General features: G+C 38.3%; 1 protein-coding gene across 3 annotated transcripts in view; it reads left to right on the plus strand.

Moving 5' to 3' along the window:
- The window catches only part of LOC120444061 (ecdysone receptor), a 57,089-nt gene extending 37,877 nt beyond the window's left edge, over window positions 1-19,212 (plus strand). For all 3 annotated transcript variants that reach the window (XM_039623570.2, XM_039623568.1, XM_039623571.2), the window contains 4 exons: window positions 16,249-16,763; window positions 17,415-17,558; window positions 17,619-17,771; window positions 17,837-19,212. In XM_039623570.2, coding sequence (XP_039479504.1) covers window positions 16,249-16,763; window positions 17,415-17,558; window positions 17,619-17,771; window positions 17,837-18,952 — 1,928 coding nt within the window. In that variant the 3' untranslated portion in view covers window positions 18,953-19,212. The remainder of the gene's footprint in view (window positions 1-16,248; window positions 16,764-17,414; window positions 17,559-17,618; window positions 17,772-17,836) is intronic.
- Window positions 19,213-26,733: the final 7,521 nt, after the last annotated feature.

A 26,733-nucleotide genomic window follows, 5' to 3' on the forward strand; every position in this document is an offset into this window, starting at 1 on the left:
TTTTTAATTTTATTTATTTTAATACTCGTTACGGTGCGTTTACGTTACGTTCATTTATTCTTAGGGACGAAAATTGTAGTTGCTAATTCCTAAAAGAAAACTACTTAGTTTAGGTATTTGCATATCGTATGTTATTTTAAAAGATATGTATCTTGGTATCTTGGCTATGGGCCTGAACACTCGCCTTCGGCATCTGGATATGTAAATGGCGCCGAGGAGTGACAACTAGCCTATGATAGACTTTATGATAGACCTTTGAACAGAAAACCGGCACTTCCAATAAGCCAAACGTGTTTTTCCTTTGTTCAGAGCTATTTAGCCTTCACACTTGGCCAAAGAGTTCGTGAACTGGCAGTCGGTTGTTATGTTCACTTTTAACGATTTTGGTTAATTTGCAGTCGGCGATGCTGGTTAGCTTTGTTTGACTCATAGCTGGGTTCAAGTTCAGGGTCTGCGGGGCTACTAAAACTGCAGGCTGAGAAGTGCGGAAGTACCAGCAATAATTATTTTAATTAGTCGCAGGCGCTTAACACAAAGCTAGCTAGCTGTTGTTTCTGATAAGTTCGTTCAACTTGGGGACATGGTACGTTTCAAGTTGTCCAGTGGTTTGTAATTGAGGTTGATGCGTTATTTGCGTGCTGCAAATCAATAACTTAATAAGACCCCGCTCAGAGGCTCCCAATACACTTTTTTCGGGTCCCTTTAATAGGGCGTCGAGAAAGTGCGAGGGGGAAGTAGAGAGGTGACTGTCCACTTTCGCCCACTTTGTTTGCTTCTTTCCCTCAACGGTGTGAGTTTTTGTGCTTGGGTCTATTTTTCGGGCGTTGTTGATAACACAGTGCCCCGCAATCGTTCAGTTCGAATTGGGGTTAGTGCCTGTGTGTTGGTGAATCGTGAGTGTGTGTGCCCATATGCGTGTTAGTGTGAGGTACTTTGTAGATACCAGCACTGGCTGATAATGCACATTTGTGCTATTTATTTTGCCATAAAAACAATGCTCTTTTTTCTTGTTCCTAATATAAACAAAATATAGTACGTTCCGTGGCTGAATTGTTCTCCGTGTTTTCTTCGGCTCCATCACCCTGATAAGATAATGACTACGAGACTAGTAGAAAATGGGCGAAAATTCGTAAAAATTCTGCTGCAACGCATATTGCCTTAGGCACGTAAAGCGACCACTAAAAATTCTTAGGAATTAAGTTAAAGCGAAAATATTTATTGGATTTTTTACAGCACTCAAGTGGGTTCAACGGACGGACGATTTTGTCTACTACACCGGAGATGTAGTTAGCATTTTACTATCCTACATTTACCTATTAGTTATGAGATTAATAGGTGCACATTTTTGTTTGAAAAATTATTTATCTCTATAGTAGCACCATTAACACGAAATCACCAAGCTGACCTTTTCTGAACTGTTATATTTCGAAAACTAAATAAAAATCGGTCAACAATTAGGCCAATTATTCGCATTATTTTGTTTCGCTCATTATTCATTTCTGTGCTAAAATTTTTGTTTGTTCGATTTAAACAATAAATTCGTGCCGTTGTCGAGGCTTAACCTTGTAACATTTATTTTATTTTTTGTAATTTGTTTTAGGCAAATAAGTGCGTGCTTATTTAACATTTCTTTTTTTTGCGTATACATTTTTCGGCATTACTTATATTTGTTAAGCCGTTTTTTTTCATTATTTTTTTTGCAAAAACCTTCAAAAATCAAACAGCTATAGCTTGGCAAAAAATAAAAAACATCAGCACGAGCAACGCCCACCTTAGCCTAGACAATCGATGGAATCAAAGAAATTGGTAACGCTAAACTCTCGGACTTGGACTTGGCTTTTGAAGCAGCCTTCGCAGCCGACAAATAATGCCTGCGGCTAAACCTGACACAGTTTCAGGCACTTTTACTTGTGCGTATATGTATACATTGTACATTTAAGACGATAAACGCACTGGCCCCAAGTGAAGTGCGGCGGAGCAATTAAAAAATTACTGGGTAATTGCAATTGGCATCCAACCACCCACACAAAAAAAGTTGGTGGCTGTGTACTTTCTTTTTACTTATTGTGCAGCGTTAGGTGTATGACTTCACCACTTCCCAGTTTTTATACCTATCACACGTAAAGAAAGGGTATACTAGATTCCTTCCACTAGCTGAGTAACGGGTATCAGATAGTCGGGGAACTCGACTATAGCGTTCTATCTGGTTTTTTTTAAAGTAGATTTTCTGTACATATTAGACTTTTAAATGAGAATTAGGCTTGTTTTTTGTTTCGGTTCCTAATTTTATAAGCCGTGAATTCGAAGTTTTTGTTGCCGTGTTCATTCATGCTGGTGAATATAAATCGAGTCCGCACGGTCAAGCAATTATTTTCGATTCGCACCGACGAAAAAAGTGGCAAGCGTACTTGAATTAAACACACACCTGGCGAAAAATATGTGGATATACCTATGTATGTAACGATATATCGTGGTCAAGTAGAAGGCCAGGAAAGGGACATTGCGTTTATACATACATTGATTTGTGTTTTGCTGTTTGGAACTTCGCGTTCATTACTTGCAGTATTTTTTCCTTAAACATATAGTGGACAATATCAAATGGAAACGGAGAAGGTTTATTGGTGGGAAATAACAACCATTAAAACGTTGTGCGAAAATATTAGAGAGTATTAATAAAGACACGTGCTGATGACGTTGATGGAGAGTACAATAAATGTACATATCGCAATACCCAATCCACTGTACAACACCCGAAGGAAGAGGTCAAATCTTGAAAATAAGCCATTGACCAAGTCGTTTAACCTATTGATAGTATACCGCTAAAAACCTTTTTAATTAAAACAAGAGGTTTTGTTTGCTCGTCTGAATGTATTTTTCGCTTAAAAGAAGGTGATACATAATTAGTTTGCTTTGCATTGGACGAGGTCAGTGAGTCTACACATTTACTTTATTCTTTAAATCGTAATTGAGATGTGTGGACGAAATTGAACCTCACAAAATTTAATTATGACCTTTATCTTTAATTAAACAAACCCATTGTTCTGGCATCCAGATTTAAACCTTCCATTTCTACACCCCTCTCACGGAAATTCATTTATTACGCATACGCCAGGTATGACTCCAAACTCAGATGAAAAAGAATAAGTAGCTAGATCAGCTAACAAAGCAAGTTCTACTTTTGTAATTCCCATCAGGTTTTACACTCATTTTTGTTATTGTTATACAGAGTACTATTGTAGTTGTAGCTGACAACGAAATCGTTAGAATTTTCGCTGGCCAAAACGGCCGATGACCCGCCCGACTCAAGGTTAAATGTTGAGGCGTAATGTGGCAACAAAAGCACAAAAAAAAACAAAAAAACAAAAGACGCTTCACACTTTTGACTCGAATCGTGTGTGTGCTGGCAACAAAAAAATAATTATAAATAATAATAACACAACTTCTGTGCGTGCTAGCCGTCTCGCTCCCCCTTTATTTTGACTATTTGAAAAATTGTACTATAGTAATGGTGGAGGGGTTCAGGAGGTGGTAAGATGGAGGTGGGTTCGGAATAGTCGAATTTTTTACTTGGACTTTTTGTTATTCTTGCTGCGTCAGCGCACACGCGATTTCTATTTGCCTTTGCTCTTTTGGTTGCTTTTCGTTCTTACTTCTTGCTATTTTTACTACCAAAAATCTCGTTGCCACTTTTGGCGGTTTTTTTTAACTAATTTCATTTGTAATAAAGTGGTGGAAATGATTACGATGTTGATGATTACCTATCCATTCAAAAACAAAGCGAAATTGTATTTCTGTTTACTTTGGAATATTTTCTCCCCTCTTTCAGACTTCGCTTTTATTTTTTGTTGATTCTAAGCCATATGTAAGCCGTAGGCCAAGTTTTTGTTTAGGTTTTTATTTCACCCTTTGTTTAATAAAATTTTAATTTTGGAGTGTCTATTTTTTTTCTGCTAAAATAACAATGATACAATCAAAATAATTTATTAAATTGTTTTCACATAATTTTTTCGTTGTGCTTTTGCAACCAATTTTTACTGTGCCTTTTACAAAGCATATATCTAGTCGAATAATGTTCATGATTTTTAATGACAGTGTTAAATGTATAGTTTGTATTTATTCAACGACAATCTTCACACAAGCTTTTTTTTTTTTTTTTTTTTTAGCTTGTCGTTATATCCTTTACACGTGGAATAAAACATAATAAACTTTATTCTCTGAAAAATGGGTTAAAAAATTTTTTTGTGGCAGTAGCTTATGCTTACAATTCTTTTGGCAACCCACGTGTTGGTTATATGTGGGCGGCTAGCGGTACTTTTTGTGATGTTTACTCATAAATGTAAAATGGTTTCACTGACATTCTGAAGGATCTACACAGAATTCGAACGCATAAATACATATAATAAATGTATATCATCCTCGAAAGATCGTTAAACACTCGCCGGACCATATATTGATAAAAAACATAGATATAATTATGATAAATTTACCCGAAGTGAAACTAGCTTGGGCGAGCTTTATCTCGATCCCAAACTTCCGAGCTCTCCGCAATTCCCGGTCAGCGTCAAGCCACATGCCACCTGGCATCCACCGGAACCGAGGCTCGTCGACACATTTTGAATGAGTTTGCTGCTGTTGTTTTCAGCAGTCGGCCGAAGGGACAAAGGGCCGAGACCGGCAGCCGTCGCTTGACTAAATTTATTTCAATCCTGTAAGCACTAATTTTAAATTAGATTCCAATTGCTAACGTCCCGCCGTCTCATTCTGTGTTTTTCGGCCTCCAGTGCCCACAGCCCTCGATTTGGCAGCTGTTGCGGTCTCCATCGTGGCATCTGCCTTCTACTTCTACTCGGGCCAAGACGGCGACTCAAGCTGCCCCTCTACCGCTCCTGGTTGTCGGCAGTTTATGTGTCTTTAAAGTAGTTGGAAATGCTTTTGATCCCTTTTTTGAGCTCTGGCGATTTTTATCGAATTTGAAAATTTAATTGGCAGCACCAAGTGACCAGGCAAAGGAGCATAACAAGCTTGCAATTCAGTGTGTCGGGCTGCCTTATCTGCGTCTTACTAATAATTGGCTTTCATCCATAGAGAGTGAAGAGTGTTTATTTATCGGGCTACGCTTCGGATCACGCAACTCAATGTCAAAGTGGAACGCTGCCTTACTCATGCTCACATATGTATTACGCATTCCTATCTCGTCTTCTGCAGTCGCAAAGGAAAGTAGGGGGAAATCCTTGGATGCAATGAATCAAAATGTTATTATTAATTTTGTTAAGCACAGACTCTCTGTGTATAATTGAGTATTGACTATAAAAATTTAATGTCAGGCAAGTTAATACTTCTGATGGGTTAGCAAAACATTTGCCACCGTTCGTCAATCAAACCAAACGGATCGCCTAAAACAACAAGGTGTCATAATAGAGACTTTTAAATAAATAGTGATTGACCTTTAAGGCAGCTGCAAGCCCAACTTGAAAACAGAAATTATTTTTTGGAAGTTTAAAATGTTTGGTTTTTTTGTATCATATTCAAAGTTTTATGGTTATCTTAAATACAGAAAAATGACGATATGGTTAGAAATTATGCGTTCCCAGTTTAAAGTTCTGAAGAGCTAATTAATTACAACCACACTTCGGGCGTGACAGACTCGGCTAAGTAATGGCCAAATTCCATGCAATACATGACGAATAAATCCCCATCCAAATAATAATAAAAAAAAAAGAAAACCGGAGTAAGATGGCAAGCAAAACGCTTCAGCGACACATGTAAAATGTGGCATCCACATGACCAGCGGTTGGTGGAGAACAATCGGAAAGGATGTGGCCTCTGCATTCATTTGACTTTTAATACCAAACACACTCTGGAAAGACAAACAGACAGCATATTCGCTTAAATTTTAAAATTTGCGAACACACCCAAAACACGAAAAAATCAACAGCACACAAGTTTTAACAAGAAATTCATTTTTGAGCTGGGTTGGGTTGTATCGGTTCGGAATGCAATCTCAGTCAACGCTGAAATTGAATCACTCGACAGATCACCAACAGCAAATTTCACGCGAAATGCAAATTATGCGTTAATGTAGAAGCGGTAGATCCGAGCACTTTGACCCAATCATAACTGAAGAAATGGTCGCAAAAATGAAAAAATAAAATAAATGTACGATGTGAAGACCAGAAGTTGCAATCCACAAATATTCAGTGCCCAATAAATCAATTCTCTGCCTCTTTTGGCATTAATATGACTCGGCCTTCGGCTGTTTGTCTGTCTCCTTAGACCGATCTGTCCATCCATCTGATCTGAGCATCTATATAATGTATATCCATGTGCATAAGAATGGGCTTTGTCGTGTACTTTGTACGTGTATGTGTACTTTGTACCCCGAATGCAAAGTTTAAGTCATTAAAATGCGCACACGTAGTAGGGAAGGAACAAAATACTCTGAGACAAAAATGGTTGTTACATGTTTGTACAGCAGTGTGGGAAATTGTTATTTTTGCCCACTTATGCTTTTTAATGGTTATTTAATCTACTCGATACCTACAGGTGAACATCCATAACTTACAATGAAATACACATGAAATACATATAATGCTTTAATTCTCTTAGTAATTGTCGTTCCTTAATATTGAGAGCCTCTGTCAAAAAGAAATTACAAACCCGTTCTGACTGGGAATAACTCAAAATTTTCAAAACTAAATTACACATTTCTTCCTGTCGTCGAAATTGGATTTTTCAAGAAAACAAAAATGGCTGTTTCTTCATTTTATGTCTTCAGGTTCCTCCCGCTGGCTTAATATTTATTTTCATATTTTATATTCGATTATATTATTAACTCTCACTTGCAATGCTTTTGCAAACCCCATACCAAGAATACTTTCTCCTAACCAGAATTGTTGTTCAAACTATTTTTTACAGAATTAGTAATAAGTACTAATTATTATTAAATATTATTAAATAAAGCAACAATAAAGTGTATGGCTCGTTTCGGTATTTCTACAAGAATGTTCATTTATGTTTTGAGATTTTTGAAATTTGTACCCATCCTTCGTGCACACCGGGTAGTTTTTATCGCTGTTACTCTTTGGTGCGTCCGGTGAAATAAAATATTCTGCAAATATTACACAGTACTGCTGCCAAAAAATAGAGAGAAGAAACCAGATATGTCATTAATCACTTTGGAAACAATAAGTCCGAAAATCCCACAGTAGCCGCAGAATTGCCTTTTATTTTTGTCTGATTTGCTGTCTTGAGGAGCAGTGCCAAGTTCAATAGAACTCGTTTCTATCGCAGTGCTTGAAACGCACACTCATAAAGTATTCCTAAGTCGAACTAAGCCATCATGACGGGCACTTTCGGCGAAGTGGCCGGGAAGGGGCCAAGTTCAAGCCTTGGGTCTCTCTTTCAAATCTGAGTCTTAAGGCACGGTGCTAGCGCGAAACTTGATTAAAATTTCAAGGCCATGTTGTGGCACAAACAAGCATTTGGAGCGATATGGACCGAGCTGAGACGAAACGAAAGACCAGACCAGGTCGGAACGAGCCCCAGAGCAGAGCAACCATGTGAGTCTGGAGTTGGTTTAGAAAGCGGCAGTGCAGCCTGTTACTGCTGCAGTGGATGTGGCTGTGTATCTGCAAGATACAGATATACACTTACAGGCCGTGATAGAGATTGCGATCGCTGTGCACTCCGCTCGCCTTAGTGCTCTCGTTGCACTTGCCGAACCTACTTAGAGTCTGAAACTAGTTACGGATTGCTGCCGCCGTCTGAAAGTGGTTTTAATTTTAGCCAGTATCTGTGGTATAGGCTGGTGCCGCCACTTTTGCTTCACTCGCCCATTTTTTCCATTTCTAGTTTTCAATTGATTCAATGCTGAATAATTTACAATTGTCTGCTTTGTTTCTACAAGCTACATATTTCTTTTTGCGTTGCCATCTGTCTTTTTGCTCGTACTTAATTTTAATTTCACCAGCTAAATTTTTATACCCGCACTTTTGAAAAATGTTTTGATATTTTTTTTATTTTTTTGTTAGTCTTGAAAATTTTTAAAAACCTTTTGCGACGCTCACAAACCGCACAAAGCTGCCACGCCCACTCTTTTGAAAAAGGTTTTGATATTTTTATTTTTTAATTAGTCTTGTAAATTTCTATCGATTTGCCGGAAAATTTTTTGCCCCGTCCATAAACCTACAAAAACTGTCAGTGTTGAAGTCTCTCCGCACTTCCACTAGCTGAGTAATGGGTGACTGATAGTCAGGGAACTCGACCATAGCGTTCTCTCTTGTTTTGGAATTGGTATTAATGGGGATATTAATGAGGTGGTATTAATGAGGGCTATCCGTTAAGAAAAACTCGTTTTATGCCACTTCTGTGTCAATTACACTATCCTATTGAGATCTTCTGTAGCATTTGACAAAGTTTTATCAATTTTTTTACTCCCCTCTGTTATTACCTAACTTTAGACGGAACTGCCTTCTAGAGTATTATAACCAGAGTGTAATTCGCATTTTGCTGCTGCCAATGATGATGATGCCTGTGCTGCCTGCGATGATCGCATCTTTATAATTAGTAATAAAAACAATTTGGACGAAAGCAACTTCAGAGTTCTCGCTCGCTTTTCGATGCTTTCGAGCTTTACCTTGGGATTCGGTTTCATTTACCTGTCCAAGAAAATCGCTTACCTTAGGCTTCGTCTCTTGCCTGTAATTAAAGTGGCCAGTGTACTGAGCTGTGAAGCTTAGCTTGTTTTTGTGGCATAGCCGCGGAAATGTAATGTGAGCAGCATGCAGTAGGTCGACCTTACACCTAGCCATGTGCTGTATGAAACCTTTGCTCATTTAAATATCGGTTTCTGTTCTTTGCAAGTAATGAAAAATTACAGTCAATGCTCTAAAGAAAACAACATTTTCCCTTTCGCGACCAGGTAAGGCTCTCACAGTGAGCCATTTCTGTATCTTGCCGTACATACTGGTGCTTGTGTGCCTATATAAAAATTATCTGCGACAAACGACTCCCACACTCGAAAATAGGTATTCACAGCTGCCTTCGTGCGATTTCTTTTTGAGATCGAAAACATTTGACAGGCAGAAATCCGATGACTGACAAGATCCCCCTTGACATACATTTTGACATAGCAACGCCAAAAATAAAATTATGTTTAATAAAAAACTGCACTGATTGGTGCCTAATTGCCACATAATTCGTTAATCTAAAAAAATGTTGAAAATGCTAAAAGTGCGATGTCTTAAATCAGGATTTTTGTTTTTTAAAGAACGATAGTTACTGTTAGGCCAAAAGTCTCATTATCTGTTTTCTACGTGTATATATGTATTAATAATATAAATACTTCATAATGAAAACGACTTAATTTATGAGTAGAATGTATAAAAATTCATTAAAATTAGGTTAAGAGGATATTATTAAAATAGTGTTAAGATGGTAATGTAAACTAAACAGGTATCGCTATATATTTTTTTAATACAGTACCTGAATTTAGTAACGGGTATCTGATAGACGAGTATAGCTCTTTAAATCAGTCTATGAATGATTCTATGCTTGCATAAATTTAAAATTCTTAGAAATGAATTTTGTAATATCGAGCGAATAACTTACCGCTTAAAAACGCCACCTGTCCTCTTCCACTCGAGAGGGTTTGTCGATTCGTTTTACAACCAAAGACGACTTTGTAATGTAATACGCCATACAAAAAAACACACACTCAAATGTTTTTGCTGCACTTGACAAAAGAATTTCCCACAATGCCAAGAGCCGAAGAAATCGCGCATACGCACAGTTGGCGGCCGCGGGCAACGTTCAGCGAGAAATTGTTTACATGCCCAGTGAATCCTCATCTGCCCTACGTTTTTTGGTTGGAAAATTTGGTTACAATTGTCTGATCTGTGGCCATAGCCAAAACCAACAAGATGAAATCCTTAAAAATCGCTTTCAATTTTGTATAAACCATTGTACTTTTATTAGAGTGGAGTTCGCTGGGTGTTGAGAATAACTAAAATATAACCGCTCTTAAAAGCGCAAGTGAACAACCGTAAAAGGTTAGGTAACGAGTTGTAGACGACTAAAATAAATTCAGCACAAGAAAAATTACATTAAAGCATGGAAAATAAGTTTCCTCCCCAAATGTTATCCTTCTTGGTTTAAGTTTCGCACTTAATGCATTATCAGCCCCCCGGCTGCGGGAGGGGACCTAAAATACTTCAAGGACGAAGACTAGCCCACGCTCTCCAGACAGTTAAAAAAACAAAAAGTTACTACTGCAAAATATTAATATACATGGTCCATCGCTCAAGAGCCAGAACAACGTCTGTCGTCGTCCGTTCGCTGAATAGAAGAATAACTGACCATCAACAATGTGCTGGTATTTAATAAGTCTGCAGCAAAGACGACAAAGCCACACAAATCACCAGCTGGCAAGTGGGCGAAGAGGTGCTGGGATGGTGGGGTGCTCGGATGCTGCACAACATGTTGATAATATAATAACAATAACCATAAAACGAACACGCCAGACGAGGACGGTCAACTGGGAGACAGAATGCGGCAAAGTCGTACACTACTTTTACCTACCGCAACAAGGTCGTATTAAAACTCAACTATAACTGCGCTTCAGGTTCTATGCCAAGCTTGGATTTTATTTTTCCACAGTTAATAAGCTACTTCCGTTTGCTGAAATTTTAATAGCGTCCCCACTAACTGCACTTGAACCCAAGTTGTATGCCTGACTTTGCATAGCAGCTGAATCGCTTCACTAATCGATGAGCAGAGTCTGCAATGAGCAGAGTCTGGTCTGTGGGAATTCGACTGGGGTGGTAATCCGTAGAGGAATATTTAAGTACTTATATAAATATTCTTGATATATGTGTATTTATTCTTGATCAGGATCAGCAGCCCAATCGATCTGCTCTTGTCCGTTCGTATAAATGTCGAGATCTAAAAAAATATGAATACTAGGAAGATGAAAGTTTTTATTATTTTCTAAATTTTGACCAGCCCACTGAAACGCCCACAAACCGTCCTAAACTGTTACGACCTTACTTTTAAACAATTTTTTGACTTTCTACCGATACTAAAGAAATTTCTTTTTGCTAGCTGATTAACGGGTATGTGACAGTCGGAGAACTCGACTATAGCGGTATCTTTTGTTATATCTATATTTAGAAGAACGAGGAATGCATTTAGTAGCGCTTACCAATTTTTCAGACTTCTAATTTTTATCTTAACAAATAAACTCCTGTGTAAAAGGAAAAAAAAAACATCGCGATAGAACTGACGGTGACGCTTTTGTTGGCTACCCTGAAACTTCTTCATTTCTGTGCCCATTTATTTTAGCTCTTATTCTCTGAGTTCGTTTTTCCTAGCTCACTTTGGGCTTTGTGTTCCTAATGGCTTCACTCCATAGCCATTTGTTTTGAGCTCCATTGTTTGCTGGGCTTTTCTTTGCCCTTACGTGTAACAGCCCGCTACTGTTTCCCGCAGAGCCATCCCTCACTCCCATGTACATACCAAAATATCTGGACGGGATTGAAGCTGCCCAACAATGGTAAATGATGCCGCGGGGCAAAGTCTCGTACATTAAGCATCGCACATGGATGTGTCCAACATATGTTGGCTATAAAAAGCTAATTGTAAACAAATCCAGTGCCTCCCACACGAATGCAACATTACACGAGGCGCTTTTTGTGTACATGATGCACATAAACGCACACACATATCATTAAAAAAGGAACGCGTTTTAAAAGCAGTGGGTTCCCACTTTAACGTATATAAGCCGCAAAACAGCAGAGAGGGAATCGGAATTTAGATAATGTAAATGAACAGAGTGGTAAAGCGGGGTAGTATATCACTAGTAAAGCTAAACAATAATCAGGGCTTTTGGGAACAGTAAACTACCAATCTTTGGAATCACAGGCAAATTATGATCATATTAGAAATACCAAAGGTTAGTTCTGAAACCAAGTTTTACCTATTGTCATCAGCAGGTAACATTCTAACAAAAATAAAAAGTGTACCTTTACCCATTTTTCTGCCAACACAGCCATGTTAATGTTTTAAATGGCATTCGTTAATATAGCGCTTGCAGCTTTCTCCAAATGAAACCAGTGGCGCTTTCTTGCAACTACAAAAACTCCGCGGAGTAAGAAGAAGAAAAAAGCCAAATAATGCGTTTCAAAACACACAAAAGGTCAAGCGACGACCCTCGTCTTAATGCCGACCTGGGCGTAAAGTAGGTTAAAAATTATTTTTCAGCCATCTTTTGCACACAGTGCATCCCCATACCTTCTTCCGGACTTGGATTCGTGTCCGTGTCCGTGTCCCTGCCCCTGGTCAGGAACATGAAAGTACATGGCTAGGCGGCAACATGCCAACGAACTGAAAAAATCAATTTTTCAACCATATAACCCAAGCTCCCTGAAGGCGAAGCGTTCGTTCGGGGGTCGGAAATAGCGAAACGTGCCTAACAACTGACAAACTCGTGCAAAATAAATTGCAGCCTTGCACTAGAGAACCCCGTGGAACAGAAAAACGTGTGCAACCCCAAACAAACGAAGAGGCGGGCGACTGGGACGAGCGAAGGAGAGAGAGAGAGGGATAGAGATAGACGGAGAGAATTGCAGACAGTGCATGGGACATGCGCTTTCGGTAGTACAGTTTTTCAGTTTTTGATTCTACACACCCGAACAAACCACAATGCCCCCAGTGGGTTTGGTTAAGCGGAATGGGTTTATTTCGGCCTTAGCTACTCGGCCGGCTGGCCATCACAAATCATCATAGCTACGGCCAAAGCCAAGGAGGAGAGGGGTGCAGCCCTGAATCCCCAACCTCAACCCCAACCACCTGCAGTAATCATCCCCTTAGTGGGTAAACTCTGCAGTTTTGGTGGTTAGTTGGCCTGCTCAACTTATTTTTATTTAGGGTCGTCGGTTTTCGCTTATGTAATCACGGAGAAACTCGTTTTACTTGGCGTAATAAACATTCAAAAGAAAAGTTTGTTAGCAATGTTAAAGTCACAGCAAATATCCTTAGCCCAATGGTTTAAAATCTCTTTTTTTTTCTGTCATTTAAAAAAAAAATTCCGACACCCCATGATATGAAACTGTATGTACATATGTACATACATATGTATGCCGCTGTATCCTTTTCGATCAAATATCAACTGTGCATCAAAAGTCGACTATTCATCATCCCTGGTTGGCTTTCATTTCGAAGCTGCAAATCGTGCAAATCTGGCTCGTCGCATAAACTTGCTAATATGCAAGGGGTGGTGGGCGGCCCCCGACTTTAAACTTATTTACTTCGCCGCTCTATTCTTTATTCTTCGCAAAGAGACCTGGCTGGCTCCTCTTCGCCTCTTTTTGTGTATTCACAGACAACAATCCGCTTAAAAATATTACATTCACAGCACACACGCAGCTGAGCGGGAGAAATGCATACAAAGGGATAGTTTTGCTGTAGCAGTTCGGCCCTATGAACAACAAAAAACAAGGGGAGAGCAACAACAGGAGCAATAACAAAAAGTTTAATTTCTTTGCCTAGCACAAAAAGCGTGTGATAAATACAGCAAAGAAAAGGCGAAGCGAACGGACAAAATGAGATGCAAAATGCAGCGAACGAAGCCAACGCCAGAAGGGAGAACTTACCTATACCACTGCGAAAGCTTTTGCGACATGCAATCCGTTCTCCTCACACACACACAGCACTCACTCACACACACGTAGGTGGGTGGGGTGGTGGCTGTGGATGAGGACGACTGCGCCGCCCGCAGTGACAGTGGCAATGCCAAAGGCAAACTGCATATTTTCGAGGCCTACATCAACACTTCTGCAGCGTTTTTCAACAAGGGCGTGCATCACGAGGGAGAATGCACGAGCAGACAAAGAGGCGCAGAGAGAGCGAGAGAGTGTCAGAGAGAGACAGAGGCAAAGAACCCAAAGTGCTGGGCGCCCAGTGCTTAGACGCAACCAAATAAATACATAGCTAGACCAACTAGATTCATATTAACGAACACAGTTAATTACATACACTGCGTGTATTTCCTGTGCAGAATCTAAAAGCAACTCGCTATTTTAATGGAGTGCTGGCTGCCTTCATCCAGTAATTATCCAGTAATTTCGATAGCGCGAAAACTTTCCTAAAGACAGACTTGCACTGGGCTTAGTTTTAATAAAATAGCTACAGAATAGGTTTGTGGTCCACAACTAAATTCTATTCTTCCCTGGCGAAACACATTGAATTGATTTTGAAAATCTTATATTCAATAGATTTTTATTCTGGCTTGAGAGCCCCACCAGTAGTGAAGAGTAAGTTGTAAAGCTCACGCTGGCGCTTGCTGTCTTGGCCATGTGCATACATACATACATAAATACATAAATAGAGGTTCATTTATAGCTATAGCTTTCTGGCCTCGTCCCCCGCCAACCCGGTGACGCCTTAGTCGGTAGATTCACTTACATGGGTTATGTGGGTATGTAAAGCGGAATAGGGAACGGAGACCGAGCAACTAAACACAATAACACAATGAACTCCAAACATAAGCAGCTCCAAATGAGCGGGTGGTGAGCAGTTGGGTGTATTTGGGGGTGTCATTTGTGCTGCACTGTTGTTGCTTTGGCGTCCATTTTTTTCATCAATGCCGTTCTGCATTTATTTTGTGCTTCACAAATAAAAACAAAAGAAATGTATCTTTTCTGTGGGTCCGTGAGTGTAAATTATTGTATTTGTAGGCAAGCTGCTTTTGAGTGCAGGAAAATAATTACAAGCAGTTCATAAAACTCATGTTCGATACACTCAGTCCTCTGGCTAACTAACTGCCTACTTATCTGTGATCCATCGGATCTACAGTGGTGAACCCATGGGATGACATTGGCTCCGATTTCAGCTTAGGCGATCCTGTTGGAGCAGCCGGTTTTTCTTTTATTGATGCGATTTCCCCACCAGAGCAGCAGCAGTTTTCCACATTTTTACATACTTCGGAGCACAGAAACAAACTTGGAGATTGAGTGCAGTTGAGATCCAGTCAAGTTGGCGTCTTTCCCATTTTCCATGAGCCGTTGGAGCAGACAAAGTTAGCATGACGCCGTCGTTTATTTTATACGCTGGCAGTGAAATTGAAACGCAGCGACTGCAGCAGGGGAGGGAAAGTAGTTGTGAGCCAAAAGCCTCGACAATGGGGCGTACGGGTAATACTCGTATTTATTTTAAGGCAAGGGGGGAAAACGGTTGTTAGAAACTGTGTTATGCCGACAATGCACTGCGTTGCACTCAGCTGCAGCTGAGGCCTGAGAAGAAAGGCGCAGCAGGAGTGGTACACGTAGAAGGAGGGCATTCGTGGGCATTTGTGCCCAAGTGACGTCTTAGTCGCCTCGACTTCGATTTTTCCTGCTTCTCGTATCTTAAAGTGCCTTCTATGCCAGCCTTCCCTGCCAAAGTTGTTGCTGTCACTGTCAATCCTGTGGCTGTTTCTGTTGCAGTTGCAATAGCAGCACGTACTTATGCGCTACCAACGCCCAACGATCCATTTTTCCTTTGTTTTCCCCTTATTGGCAAATAGCTACAGCGTGGGGAAAATTTCACTTGATGTTCTGTTATGTCTGTGGAAGTCCCGAAAGCGTGATTATCGTCGCTATGTATGCCTAACGCCATTTAATATTCCCGAATTCCCGCAAAGAACCTAGTTTGAACGTAATCGATAATATTGTTGGTGATCTATTAAAGAAAATAGAAAGAATCATTAATAGCACATCCGGATTTGGAATTTAGAATTAAGTTGGTATAATGAAATACATAGGTATTCTACTTTTGACCTTTTTTTATAAGGTAGTGGAACGAATGGGTAATATTTTGTAAAATTAGATCAATAGATCCTGTTAAAACTTTTAATATAACTTTAGAGTCCTGTAGGCTTTTATTGTTCTATCCAACCAATCATTTTGTTGATTTCGGCTGATGGGTTTAATTTCGTTGACTTTCAGCGACAACGTTAATTGAATTTTAAATTTCTGAGGGGACAATGGCGGGGGTGGGCGTTCCCAAACTGCGTTTGCCAGTTATCTGATACAGCAAAGCTGATTAGTAAGCAAACGAGTTCCAGTTGGATCTGGAGCTTGCAAAACATGCAAATGGCGGAGAACATAGAACTCCCCGAAAGAAAATTTATTTATTTGGGTCTTATGTTTTATGGATCGTTGCTAAAGAAACCCCATAATAAATAAGGTTTGTTTCCCCTTTTTTTGTGCACAGGTCGCGACGATCTCTCACCTTCGAGCAGCTTGAACGGATATTCGGCGAACGAAAGCTGCGATGCGAAGAAGAGCAAGAAGGGCCCTGCGCCACGGGTGCAGGAGGAGTTGTGCCTGGTTTGCGGCGACAGGGCCTCCGGCTACCACTACAACGCCCTCACCTGTGAGGGCTGCAAGGGCTTCTTTCGACGCAGCGTTACGAAGAGCGCCGTGTACTGCTGCAAGTTCGGCCGCGCCTGCGAAATGGACATGTACATGAGGCGTAAGTGTCAGGAGTGCCGCCTGAAAAAGTGCCTGGCCGTGGGCATGCGGCCAGAGTGCGTCGTCCCGGAAAACCAGTGCGCAATGAAGCGGCGGGAAAAGAAGGCCCAGAAGGAAAAAGACAAAATGACCACTTCTCCCAGCTCTCAGCACGGCGGCAACGGCAGCTTGGGCTCTGGTAGCGCCCACGACTTTGTTAAGAAAGAGATTCTTGACCTTATGACATGCGAGCCGCCCCAGCATGCCACTATTCCGGTAAGGGTTTATATCAATTATAACTCAAAAAAGATTATAGATCACAAAGAGAAATAATAAAACCCCTACCGTTGTCATAATAATATAAGAGTATATTATTAGAAATATTAAAGTAATATAAAAGTTAGGTTAGGTTAGGTTTAACCGGCCGTCGGTTGTCCGACGCACTTAGACCATTAGAGGTCCATTGTGATACCGTGTATGTTTTCCCCTTTTGCCCGTCGAGGTTCGTGTGAAGTTAGCAGTTTCCCCAGCCAGAGGCGCTGGTGAATTTTTGTATCCGATGTGGATCGGTGTCGGACAGGTCGGACGTGTAATAGTTACTATAGCAATTATTTTATATTTTATATTATTAGTGGTATTTTTATAGTGGTAACATAATACAATTCTAATAGTAATGAGACATCAATATAATCAACTATATTAAGAGTCTGTAGTAATAGTAATAAAGAATCGCAATAGCAGAAGCAAAGAGTTGTGTAAGCTGCCGATAGAACATAAATACCGGCGTAGTGTGAAAATTAATAGTAATGGCAATGTAATAGAAATATAATAGTAATGTAGTTCTAACAAGTAACTAGGATTTCTTAGTCTCCGATCTTAATGTCAACCAGACTCCCACTTACCCATACTTTTCAATTTCCGGTACAGCTACTACCTGATGAAATATTGGCCAAGTGTCAAGCGCGCAATATACCTTCCTTAACGTACAATCAGTTGGCCGTTATATACAAGCTAATTTGGTATCAGGATGGCTATGAGCAGCCATCTGAAGAGGATCTCAGACGTATAATGGTGGGTCAGATCGAAATTTACTATATAATTTGAATCTTAATTCCTTTCTATGTTTTGCAGAGTCAACCCGATGAGAACGAGAGCCAGACGGACGTCAGCTTTCGGCACATTACCGAGATAACCATACTCACGGTCCAGTTGATTGTTGAGTTTGCTAAAGGTCTACCAGCGTTTACAAAAATACCCCAGGAGGACCAGATCACGTTACTAAAGGTGAGTATTATCGAAATCACTGGGTTCAACCAATAAGACTATAAACTTATTTTTTTAACGTGTAGGCCTGCTCGTCGGAGGTGATGATGTTGCGTATGGCACGGCGCTATGACCACAGCTCGGACTCAATATTCTTCGCGAATAATAGATCCTATACGCGGGATTCTTACAAAATGGCCGGAATGGCTGATAACATTGAAGACCTGCTGCATTTCTGCCGCCAAATGTTCTCGATGAAGGTAGACAACGTCGAATACGCGCTTCTCACTGCCATTGTGATCTTCTCGGACCGGCCGGGCCTGGAGAAGGCCCAACTAGTCGAAGCGATCCAGAGCTACTACATCGACACTCTACGCATTTATATACTCAACCGCCACTGCGGCGACTCAATGAGCCTCGTCTTCTACGCAAAGTTGCTCTCGATTCTCACTGAGCTGCGTACGCTGGGCAACCAGAACGCCGAGATGTGTTTCTCACTAAAGCTCAAAAACCGCAAACTGCCCAAGTTCCTCGAGGAGATCTGGGACGTTCATGCCATCCCGCCCTCGGTCCAGTCGCACCTTCAGATTACCCAAGAGGAGAACGAGCGCCTCGAGCGTGCTGAGCGTATGCGAGCATCAGTTGGGGGCGCCATTACCGCCGGCATAGATTGTGACTCTGCCTCCACTTCGGCGGCGGCAGCCGCGGCCCAGCATCAGCCTCAGCCCCAGCCCTCTACCCTGACCCAGAACGACTCCCAGCACCAGACACAGCCGCAGCTGCAGCCTCAGCTGCAAGGTCAACTGCAACCTCAGCTCCAGCCCCCGCTTTCGACGCAACTCCAGCCGCAGATTCAACCACAGCCACAGCTCCTTACCGTTTCCGCTCCCGTGCCCGCTTCCGTTTGCGCCTCTGGCTCCTTGTCGGCGGTCAGTACGAGCAGCGAATACATGGGCGGAAGTGCGGCCACAGGACCCATCACGCCGGCGGCCACCAGCAGTATCACGGCCGCCGTTTCCGCTAGCTCCACTACATCAGCGGTACCGATGGGCAACGGAGTCGGTGTCGCGGTGGGCGGCAACGTCAGCATGTATGCGAATGCTCAGACGGCGATGGCCTTGATGGGTGTTGCCCTGCACTCGCACCAAGAGCAGCTTATTGGAGGAGTAGCGGTCAAGTCGGAGCACTCGACGACTGCATAGCAGACGCAGAGGAAGCTCCATCAACATCACCAACCCAACATCGACGTCCTGCTGGAGTAAAAAGCGCAGCTGAACCACACAGATATAGGGAAAAAGGGAGTTCTCTCTAGAGAGTTCAAGCCGAACTAAATACTAAAAAGTGGATAAATAAGTGGACAAGCGTAAAATGCAGTTATTTAGTCTTAAGCCTGCAAATATTAAAGATTATTCATACAAATTAATATATAATACGGCCTATTACCAATTACGCTAAAGCTTAATTGAACCAATCTTCAACCACAATTGGACAAACGCGTTAAGGAACAGGGAGAAAAAAAAATTGAAGAGAACAATTGAAAATCATCAAATTTAGAATAAATTTTTTGGTGGATGTATGACCTAATGCGTGTCGCATCAGACTCACGATCAATTCTCGAATTTTGTTAACTAAATTGATCCTCCAAACTACATGCAAAACAGATCAGAAATGAAAAACAGACAGTAGGGTGTGAACAGGGGAAGAGAGAAGAGAATAAAGATTGTTTATATTTAAAAAATATATAAAATAATAATTACTAACTCTAAACGTAATGAAAACAACTGTATAATATTTAACTATAACTCTAAATTCGTAATGTAGAGAAGAGAGTAAATCTGTTAAATGAAACAAAAAGTTATGATAATAACATTATCATCCACCATAATTAAAATCATTTAAAATAATTAAAAACAAACCACTTTAAAAAACACGCAAAACTTGGACTGATTTTATAAATATTTTTTAATCATAATGAAAGGCGACATGAAAAAAAAATATTACAAAAACAAGTAACATATTTTATATGTTTTAAAAAAGAGAATTTCAATTCTTATAATTTTATCCAAAAATATTTGGCAGCAAAAACCTTTATTATTGGCATTGTTTTAGACATGTTTTCAAAAAAAATTTGATATTGAATCTAAACAAAGGATAATGAAATGAAAGTGATTGGAGTCTTACTCAAAAACCAAAAGGCATCAAAAGGTATTAAATCTAAAATATATTCTAATTTCCAGTTTAACAAACACTTTTTGGTGGAAAATAGTTTTCAATCACTTTGATAAAACCCACACAAATAAATAAATACATGCATACACCAAAAGACTTCAATATATATTTTTAAAAATTTACATTGGTAATTCGAAATTTCATAATACCATAAGTTTCATCCACCTAATTTGGCAAAATCAAAATTTTTATGAAAGCCAGTACAAAAACGTGCAAACTTGTTTTCTTGGCAATTTTTATGTTAAACAAAATTTAATGCAATTAATTTTCAAAATAATTTTTATTAGACTTTTTTTTAGGATTTTTTGCTTTGGAATGTACATTTTTAATCAATTTTTTTTAATTGTTGGCCTTATTTTAACTTAAATCAAATTTATTTTAATTTTAGTAAAAATTTGTGTTAAAAATCGAAAATAAGAACACTGTAAAATATTAATAAAAGAATTAACGTTTAAAGTGATTCTTTTATTATGTAAAAAGGAGACAACAAATATTTTACGTAGCTTTCTACTTGAATTGTGCAATTTTTTACTTTTACTACTAATCCTAGTTTAAATATAATTTACACACACGCATATACACGCCTACACATAAAGCCACATATTTTTAGTTTTAAGTCAACTTAATTTATAAAGATGAATTTGTGTAAAGACGAACTAAAATTAGCATGACATCATGGATGTATATGGAAATAACTTTAACAAACGATCGAAATGCATTGAAGAAGAGAATTCTATTTAAATATAGTCTGCACTTTGACAAATAAAATTCTTTAAAATTTTTATTCATAATATCGAAGACGGACAGGAGAAAGCTCCAATGGAATCCATGGATAATCCCGGCTTAATAAACTCTTTATTAGTTTCGTTTTTACAGTAGACTTTAGTTAAATGCCTTATAGCATGCATATTCAATTATTATTATACAAATATACAAAGTTACATTTATAAATACCTTGTTTTGTAGTTCTACACGTAATGTAAAGAAACAAACTATCGAAATACAGATTATTTTTAACTTTTTACCTTATTTCTGCAGGTGGAAAAAAGAAAGCAAGAAAAATGTACACAATATATGAAAACAAAAAAATATTCAAAAACATAAACGAAAACCTTAGTGTTTTTATTTTGCCAATTTTTTTGACATTTCCGTTTGATTTTCAATTGCTAGGGAAAGGATACGAAATATTGGGGTGCGAGTGAAAGACTTATGAGCTAGAAATTCAGAATTTGAACATAATTTTGCATACGATGCAAACGGCTGTGAAATTGGCGAGGAACAAAGGGAAGAGATCAAAGCATGAATTAAGCAGTTGTCTATATTCTCGACTTTTGGTTTATGATTTCTTTATGTTGGATTATGGATGAAACCGCAAGTAAGCTATTTAATAGCCTTCAAGCGTACTGTATAAAAACCCATAGAGTTTAGTAAGAGCATGAATGTGGCAGGGCGAATGACTTTCCACATATTTCATTCGATTTGCAATTCCAGACCTAAATCGAGTGTTATAATAAGTGTAAGTCAAGTATAATAATATTCTCTATTGACCCTTTCTAAATCTTTCCAATATTATAACAGCACGCTAAGTCTTTGTACATATGCATAAATTAATATACATATATATATATTTATAGCTCTCGCTCTGTAAGAATGAAAACAAAGAATGAGAACAACCAAAATACAAAAAATTGCAACCTGATGAATTACGAAAGATTGTATGATATAAAATAACAATTTGTTGACAGATTCATTCATATAAAAAAGATTACCAAAACAAATACACAAAGCTTAAGCTGAAACGTAATAAAATCGTTATGTAGATTTTTGAAATTCAATAATATGTTTAATTTTTATGCACTGTTTTCTGTTATGTGTAAACTCGTAACTTGTTTTGCCCCAATAATACCTACCCTAACTTTGTAGAACCCACGACCTCGACCGTGGACAGAACGTGTAACCCTAAGAGAAATTCATTGACACTCATACACTTACAAGAATTTTGTGTTCAACTTGTATATATTGATCCTGAATTGAAAAACTACCTCAAGCAAAACAAATGATGATTAAGCAAAAGGACAACCGATGTTGGGTGATGGAAAGGTTTTAAACATTATAAAAATAAATGTAACTACAAGCGAGACCTTAACAGCAGAGCATGAGCAGGAAAAGAACAAAGTATATACACTCAAAAAAGCTATTCTTTGTTTCTATCGCACTTTTAGCACACGATGACTTCCTTTTGAACTAAAAAGCAATAAAACTTCTTTAAGCTACCTGGTTTGCCGTTCTTTGTTGTCCAGCTTTAGGCGTTATCAAAACTATAATCGGCGATGTTAAAATTTAGTTTCTTTCCATAATCATAACATAAGCAAGGGCAAAAAGAGAAAGCTTTTTAAAATGTCTTGAGTTAAATAGCTGAGTTTTTCTCACTGCCAAACCGAAATTTAAATATAATACCAGGTATATTGACTAAGTTATCGAACCGCAGCCATTTTCAAACTTAGAGTAAAAAAGGGGAGAAACCATAAGTCTAATTTCATTTGCAATGTCTAGCAATCAGTAATACAAATATAAATTGTACCATTAATACACAAGAAATATATACAATTATAACAACCAATTCAAGATACAATTCCGAGTATATCTTTAAGTCAGAACCTATACGTATATTGATTGACAACGCACACAATTGCTAGGCAAAGATCTTAGCGAGTAAAATCATTTTTTCAGAAATAAAGATTTGAAAATACAAAATACAAATAAATGAATTGATGACATTTTAGTGTAACGAGAAATACAAGAAAATCGATAGACTAATCAGCAAGCTAAATATATTGTGAAAGAAGAGAAGACCACTACACTTCAGACACGTAGAAAAAATAGTAAATTTAATAGGGGATTTGACAGATCTTCTAGAAATAATTTTTAATTTCACTCGCATTATTATTTACGTGCTACACTGCCAGAAAACTTTCACTTCACCTTTTATACTCATCCCTAGTAAGTCGATAAACGGATGGCTTTTTTATTTTAAACACTTTCTATGTCTCGCATATTCCCTATGTTGCCGTATATCGATTTCGATAACGAGAGAGAGAGAGAAGTAGAGATTGTTAGCATTTAAATAATCTAGAAAGCGAACCGTGCTTTTCTTTTTTGACTGGACTTTACATTAAGTACAGCAGAAAGAAAAAGATTTCCAGGTGCAATACACACGGTGCTTAAAAATGTAGTTACATTCACTTATTTAAATGGATGAACCTGACATGAAATTTTGATTTCGGATTAATTAAAAAGTATGTAATTGCTTAAATCTAACAATGTTACATAAAATAAACTTTTATACTTTCAAATTAAAGCTTAATGTTAAGTTGGTGGAAATAAGTAAGACAGCTGATTTTGTCTATTGTATGCAGTTAGTTGTCGAGTAGTATATTATTAAGGGTCTGGCCAATTGTCAAAAGTTAAATCGAAAAAGTAAGGGCGCAAAAGATTACATTTTCAAAGCTTATTTCATAATCAATACATTTATTTAGACCTAGATAAAAATTTAATTTGCATAGTTGCATAATTAAGTTGTAAATATATATATATATATATATATGTATATATATATATATAGTCTATATATGCGATATATAAAAAGTGTAATAAAATAAAATGATATATTTAAAATAACTGGTTTTAGTTTGGTATTTAAAGCTGTTGCTTGTAGAGCGGTCGAGCGTCTCGTAGCTGTCAAGGGTTAGCCACATTCCCGACTAGTTGCGGTACGATTACGATTGCGATTTCAATTTCGATTCAATTATGGTTACCATTTACATTACGGCGTTACGTAGTATTGTATAAAAACCAAAACCAATTCAAATGGGTAAACGATAATCGCTAGAAACTATTAACATGTAAAAGGATGCGCTCCCGACCCGGCCCTATTAACTATATAAATATATTTTCGAGCATTATAAGCGTCGTAGATGTCCCACATTGTTTGGGGTTTTCCGACATTTGAAAGCGTTTTTCCTATCCCACAGGAACTTCCCAAAACCCGTGAAATATCCCACATTGCCACAAAATGGGAACGAATTTTTATACCCGTTACTCGTTTCCGACCATATAAATCTGGCCATGTCCGTCTGTCCGTCCGTTCGTCCGTCCGTATGAACGTCGAGATTTTAGGAACTACAAAAGCTAGATAGTTGAGATTAAGCATACAGACTCCAGAGACATAGAAGCAGCGCAAGCTTGTCGATTCATGTTGCCACGCCCACTCTAACGCCCACAAACCGCCCAAAACGGCCATGCCCACACTTTTGCAAAATTTTTTGATTAGTTTGTATTAGTCTTGTAAATTTCTATCGATTTGTCAAAAAAAAACTTTTTGCCACGCCCACTCTAACGCCCACAAACCGCCAAAAACTGTCAGTGTTGAAGACTCTTCTTCGCACTTCCACTAGCTGAGTAACGGGTATCAGATAGTCGACTAAAGCGTTCTCTCTATTTTTTATGAATTTGCCTTCGATCGAATCCGAAAATATCAATACGCAGCGATAATTATATTACATTTTAAAATTCAAAATGTAATACATAGTACATAGACATTGCATAAAGTGTACACAGTACACATCATCAAACTCGACTATAGTACATTTACATATAGACCAAAGACATTATAATAACTATTATTATTTCTATGTTGAATTTAAACAATTGTTATGTTAAGGCAATGCAAAACTAGAGTTTTTAAGTGGTGGCAATTTTCAGCTGTGTCAGCTGTCGCTGTATGCGTACAAGAGAGCTGCTGGCTCTAGAGCTTCCGCTCTCTGGCTTTTGAACAAATTTCGAGAAAGCCTGGAGCCACTTGAAAAGCCACCACGAAAAAATCGTGTGCAAAAAAATCGTATGGCGTTACGCATCTTGTTATTCTAATGTCTTTGTATAGACTATAGTTGTTTATCGCAAAAAAATGCATTTTACAGTACAACAGAATTCATATTCAGGGATGCTCCGGCAAACGTAATTTTTTTTTCGAATTCGATTTGGCCAAAACGCACGATTTCGTGTTTAGATGCTCTGGTTTTCGCAAAATGTTTTCTATCGTTTTGCTATCGAAATGTTTCGTTTCTCATCGCTTCTTGCTGCTCAAACACCAGTTTAATTTTAGTTGTGAAAATCAATCAGCGTGAAAAATGCCTTTTATATTTGCAATTGCTTTTTTTTAAGCCAGGAGAAGTCAGAATTGGAGGGCTTAAGAAAATCTAGAGCTGCCACCTTTTTCACAGTTTTAATTCCGATGTTCGCAATTACTTTTTACAGCCGAAAAATCCACAATAAAAGTGGACACTTTGAGAGCAATTCTCATGGTGAATTGCAATTTCACTATGACGTGCATCAAATTCCGTAAGTTTCTGCAATCAAAACCTGAGCTATTGCGCCAAGTTGCTGCCTACAACAAGTACAACGTCAACCCAAACCGGCAATAACGATGATTGGATAGTGATATGGACACAGATTAAATATAATTCACACGAAATTCTGCTTATAATCCTTAATATGCACTTAAATATTCGTTTTAATTCAAAATAAATACAAAAAAACATACATTCCACATTCGATACCACATTTTCATTTCCAAATCCCAAAAAATTGTCCTTTTTCATTTTCATTTCCAAATCCCAAAAAATTGTCCTTTTTTGTGGAAATTTTTCCCATTTCTTTCTGTCAGTCGACAGAATCTACGACGCTTTAGCATGAATAATAGGAAAGTCCTCTAACCATGTCCGTCTTTCAGTAGTCCTTTATGTCCGTTTGTTTGCAAGTCAGTGATTCTAGTGACTAACCTGTGAGAATTTCAGATCACTGGCCTGTGAGAGTACTTTTTTTAACTCTTCTTATTTACAACTGTATTGTATTATTCTTTTTGATAGTATTGTAGAAAACGGACTCCTCCATATCGAGCCATAATATAGGCTTTCTTTTTTTTAAAATTTTCGTTTTTACTTTTTTATAAGTTTTTAATAAACAGAAGATTATGGTAGAAGAATAGTATAGTATATTTAGTATACTATACTTATATATACTACTATATAGTATATATAGTATTCTATATTACTATATCCTACCAAATATATTAGAATAATTAGTATGTTCACTTAATTGTTGACAGCTTCTTTGCTTGCACGTGTTTTTGGATCGTCTTTGATTTTTATATATTCAAAAAATGAATTAAAGAACCTGTATCAAAGTTGGTGTGAAAAACGAAATTAGGTGCGCGGATGCATTGAGAGTGTTGACTGTGGCATACGGAGAAGCTACCTTGTACCGAAGCAACGTTTATTGGTATAACAAAATGTTCTCAGAAGGCCGAGCACTTCAACAACAGACGAAAAAGTGAATAAGGTAGAGAAATGAATAAGGTGTCCAATCGTCCAATCACCGTTAGTGAAGTTGCTGAATTATACGATTGGCTAATACAATATACATACATATATACAGTAGAATCTGGTTATAGCGACTTTCAAAGGACCGACGATTTTACGTCGTTATACCCGGAAGACGCACTAACAGAGGTGGAAAAAATTTTTTGTTGTTTATGTTATGGTTGCCATGTTCGTAATATGTTTTAACATAAAACAAATTAATTTTCTAATGAAAGCAAAAATTTTATAAATTTAATTTAATATAATTAATTGTATATGTCCAAGTTACGGGGTTTGGACTGTCACCCGCTCCCTCTCGCTCTTCACCACAGAGTCTC

Source organism: Drosophila santomea, chromosome 2L (genome assembly GCF_016746245.2).
Source record: "Drosophila santomea strain STO CAGO 1482 chromosome 2L, Prin_Dsan_1.1, whole genome shotgun sequence".
Taxonomy (NCBI): Eukaryota; Metazoa; Arthropoda; class Insecta; order Diptera; family Drosophilidae; genus Drosophila; species Drosophila santomea.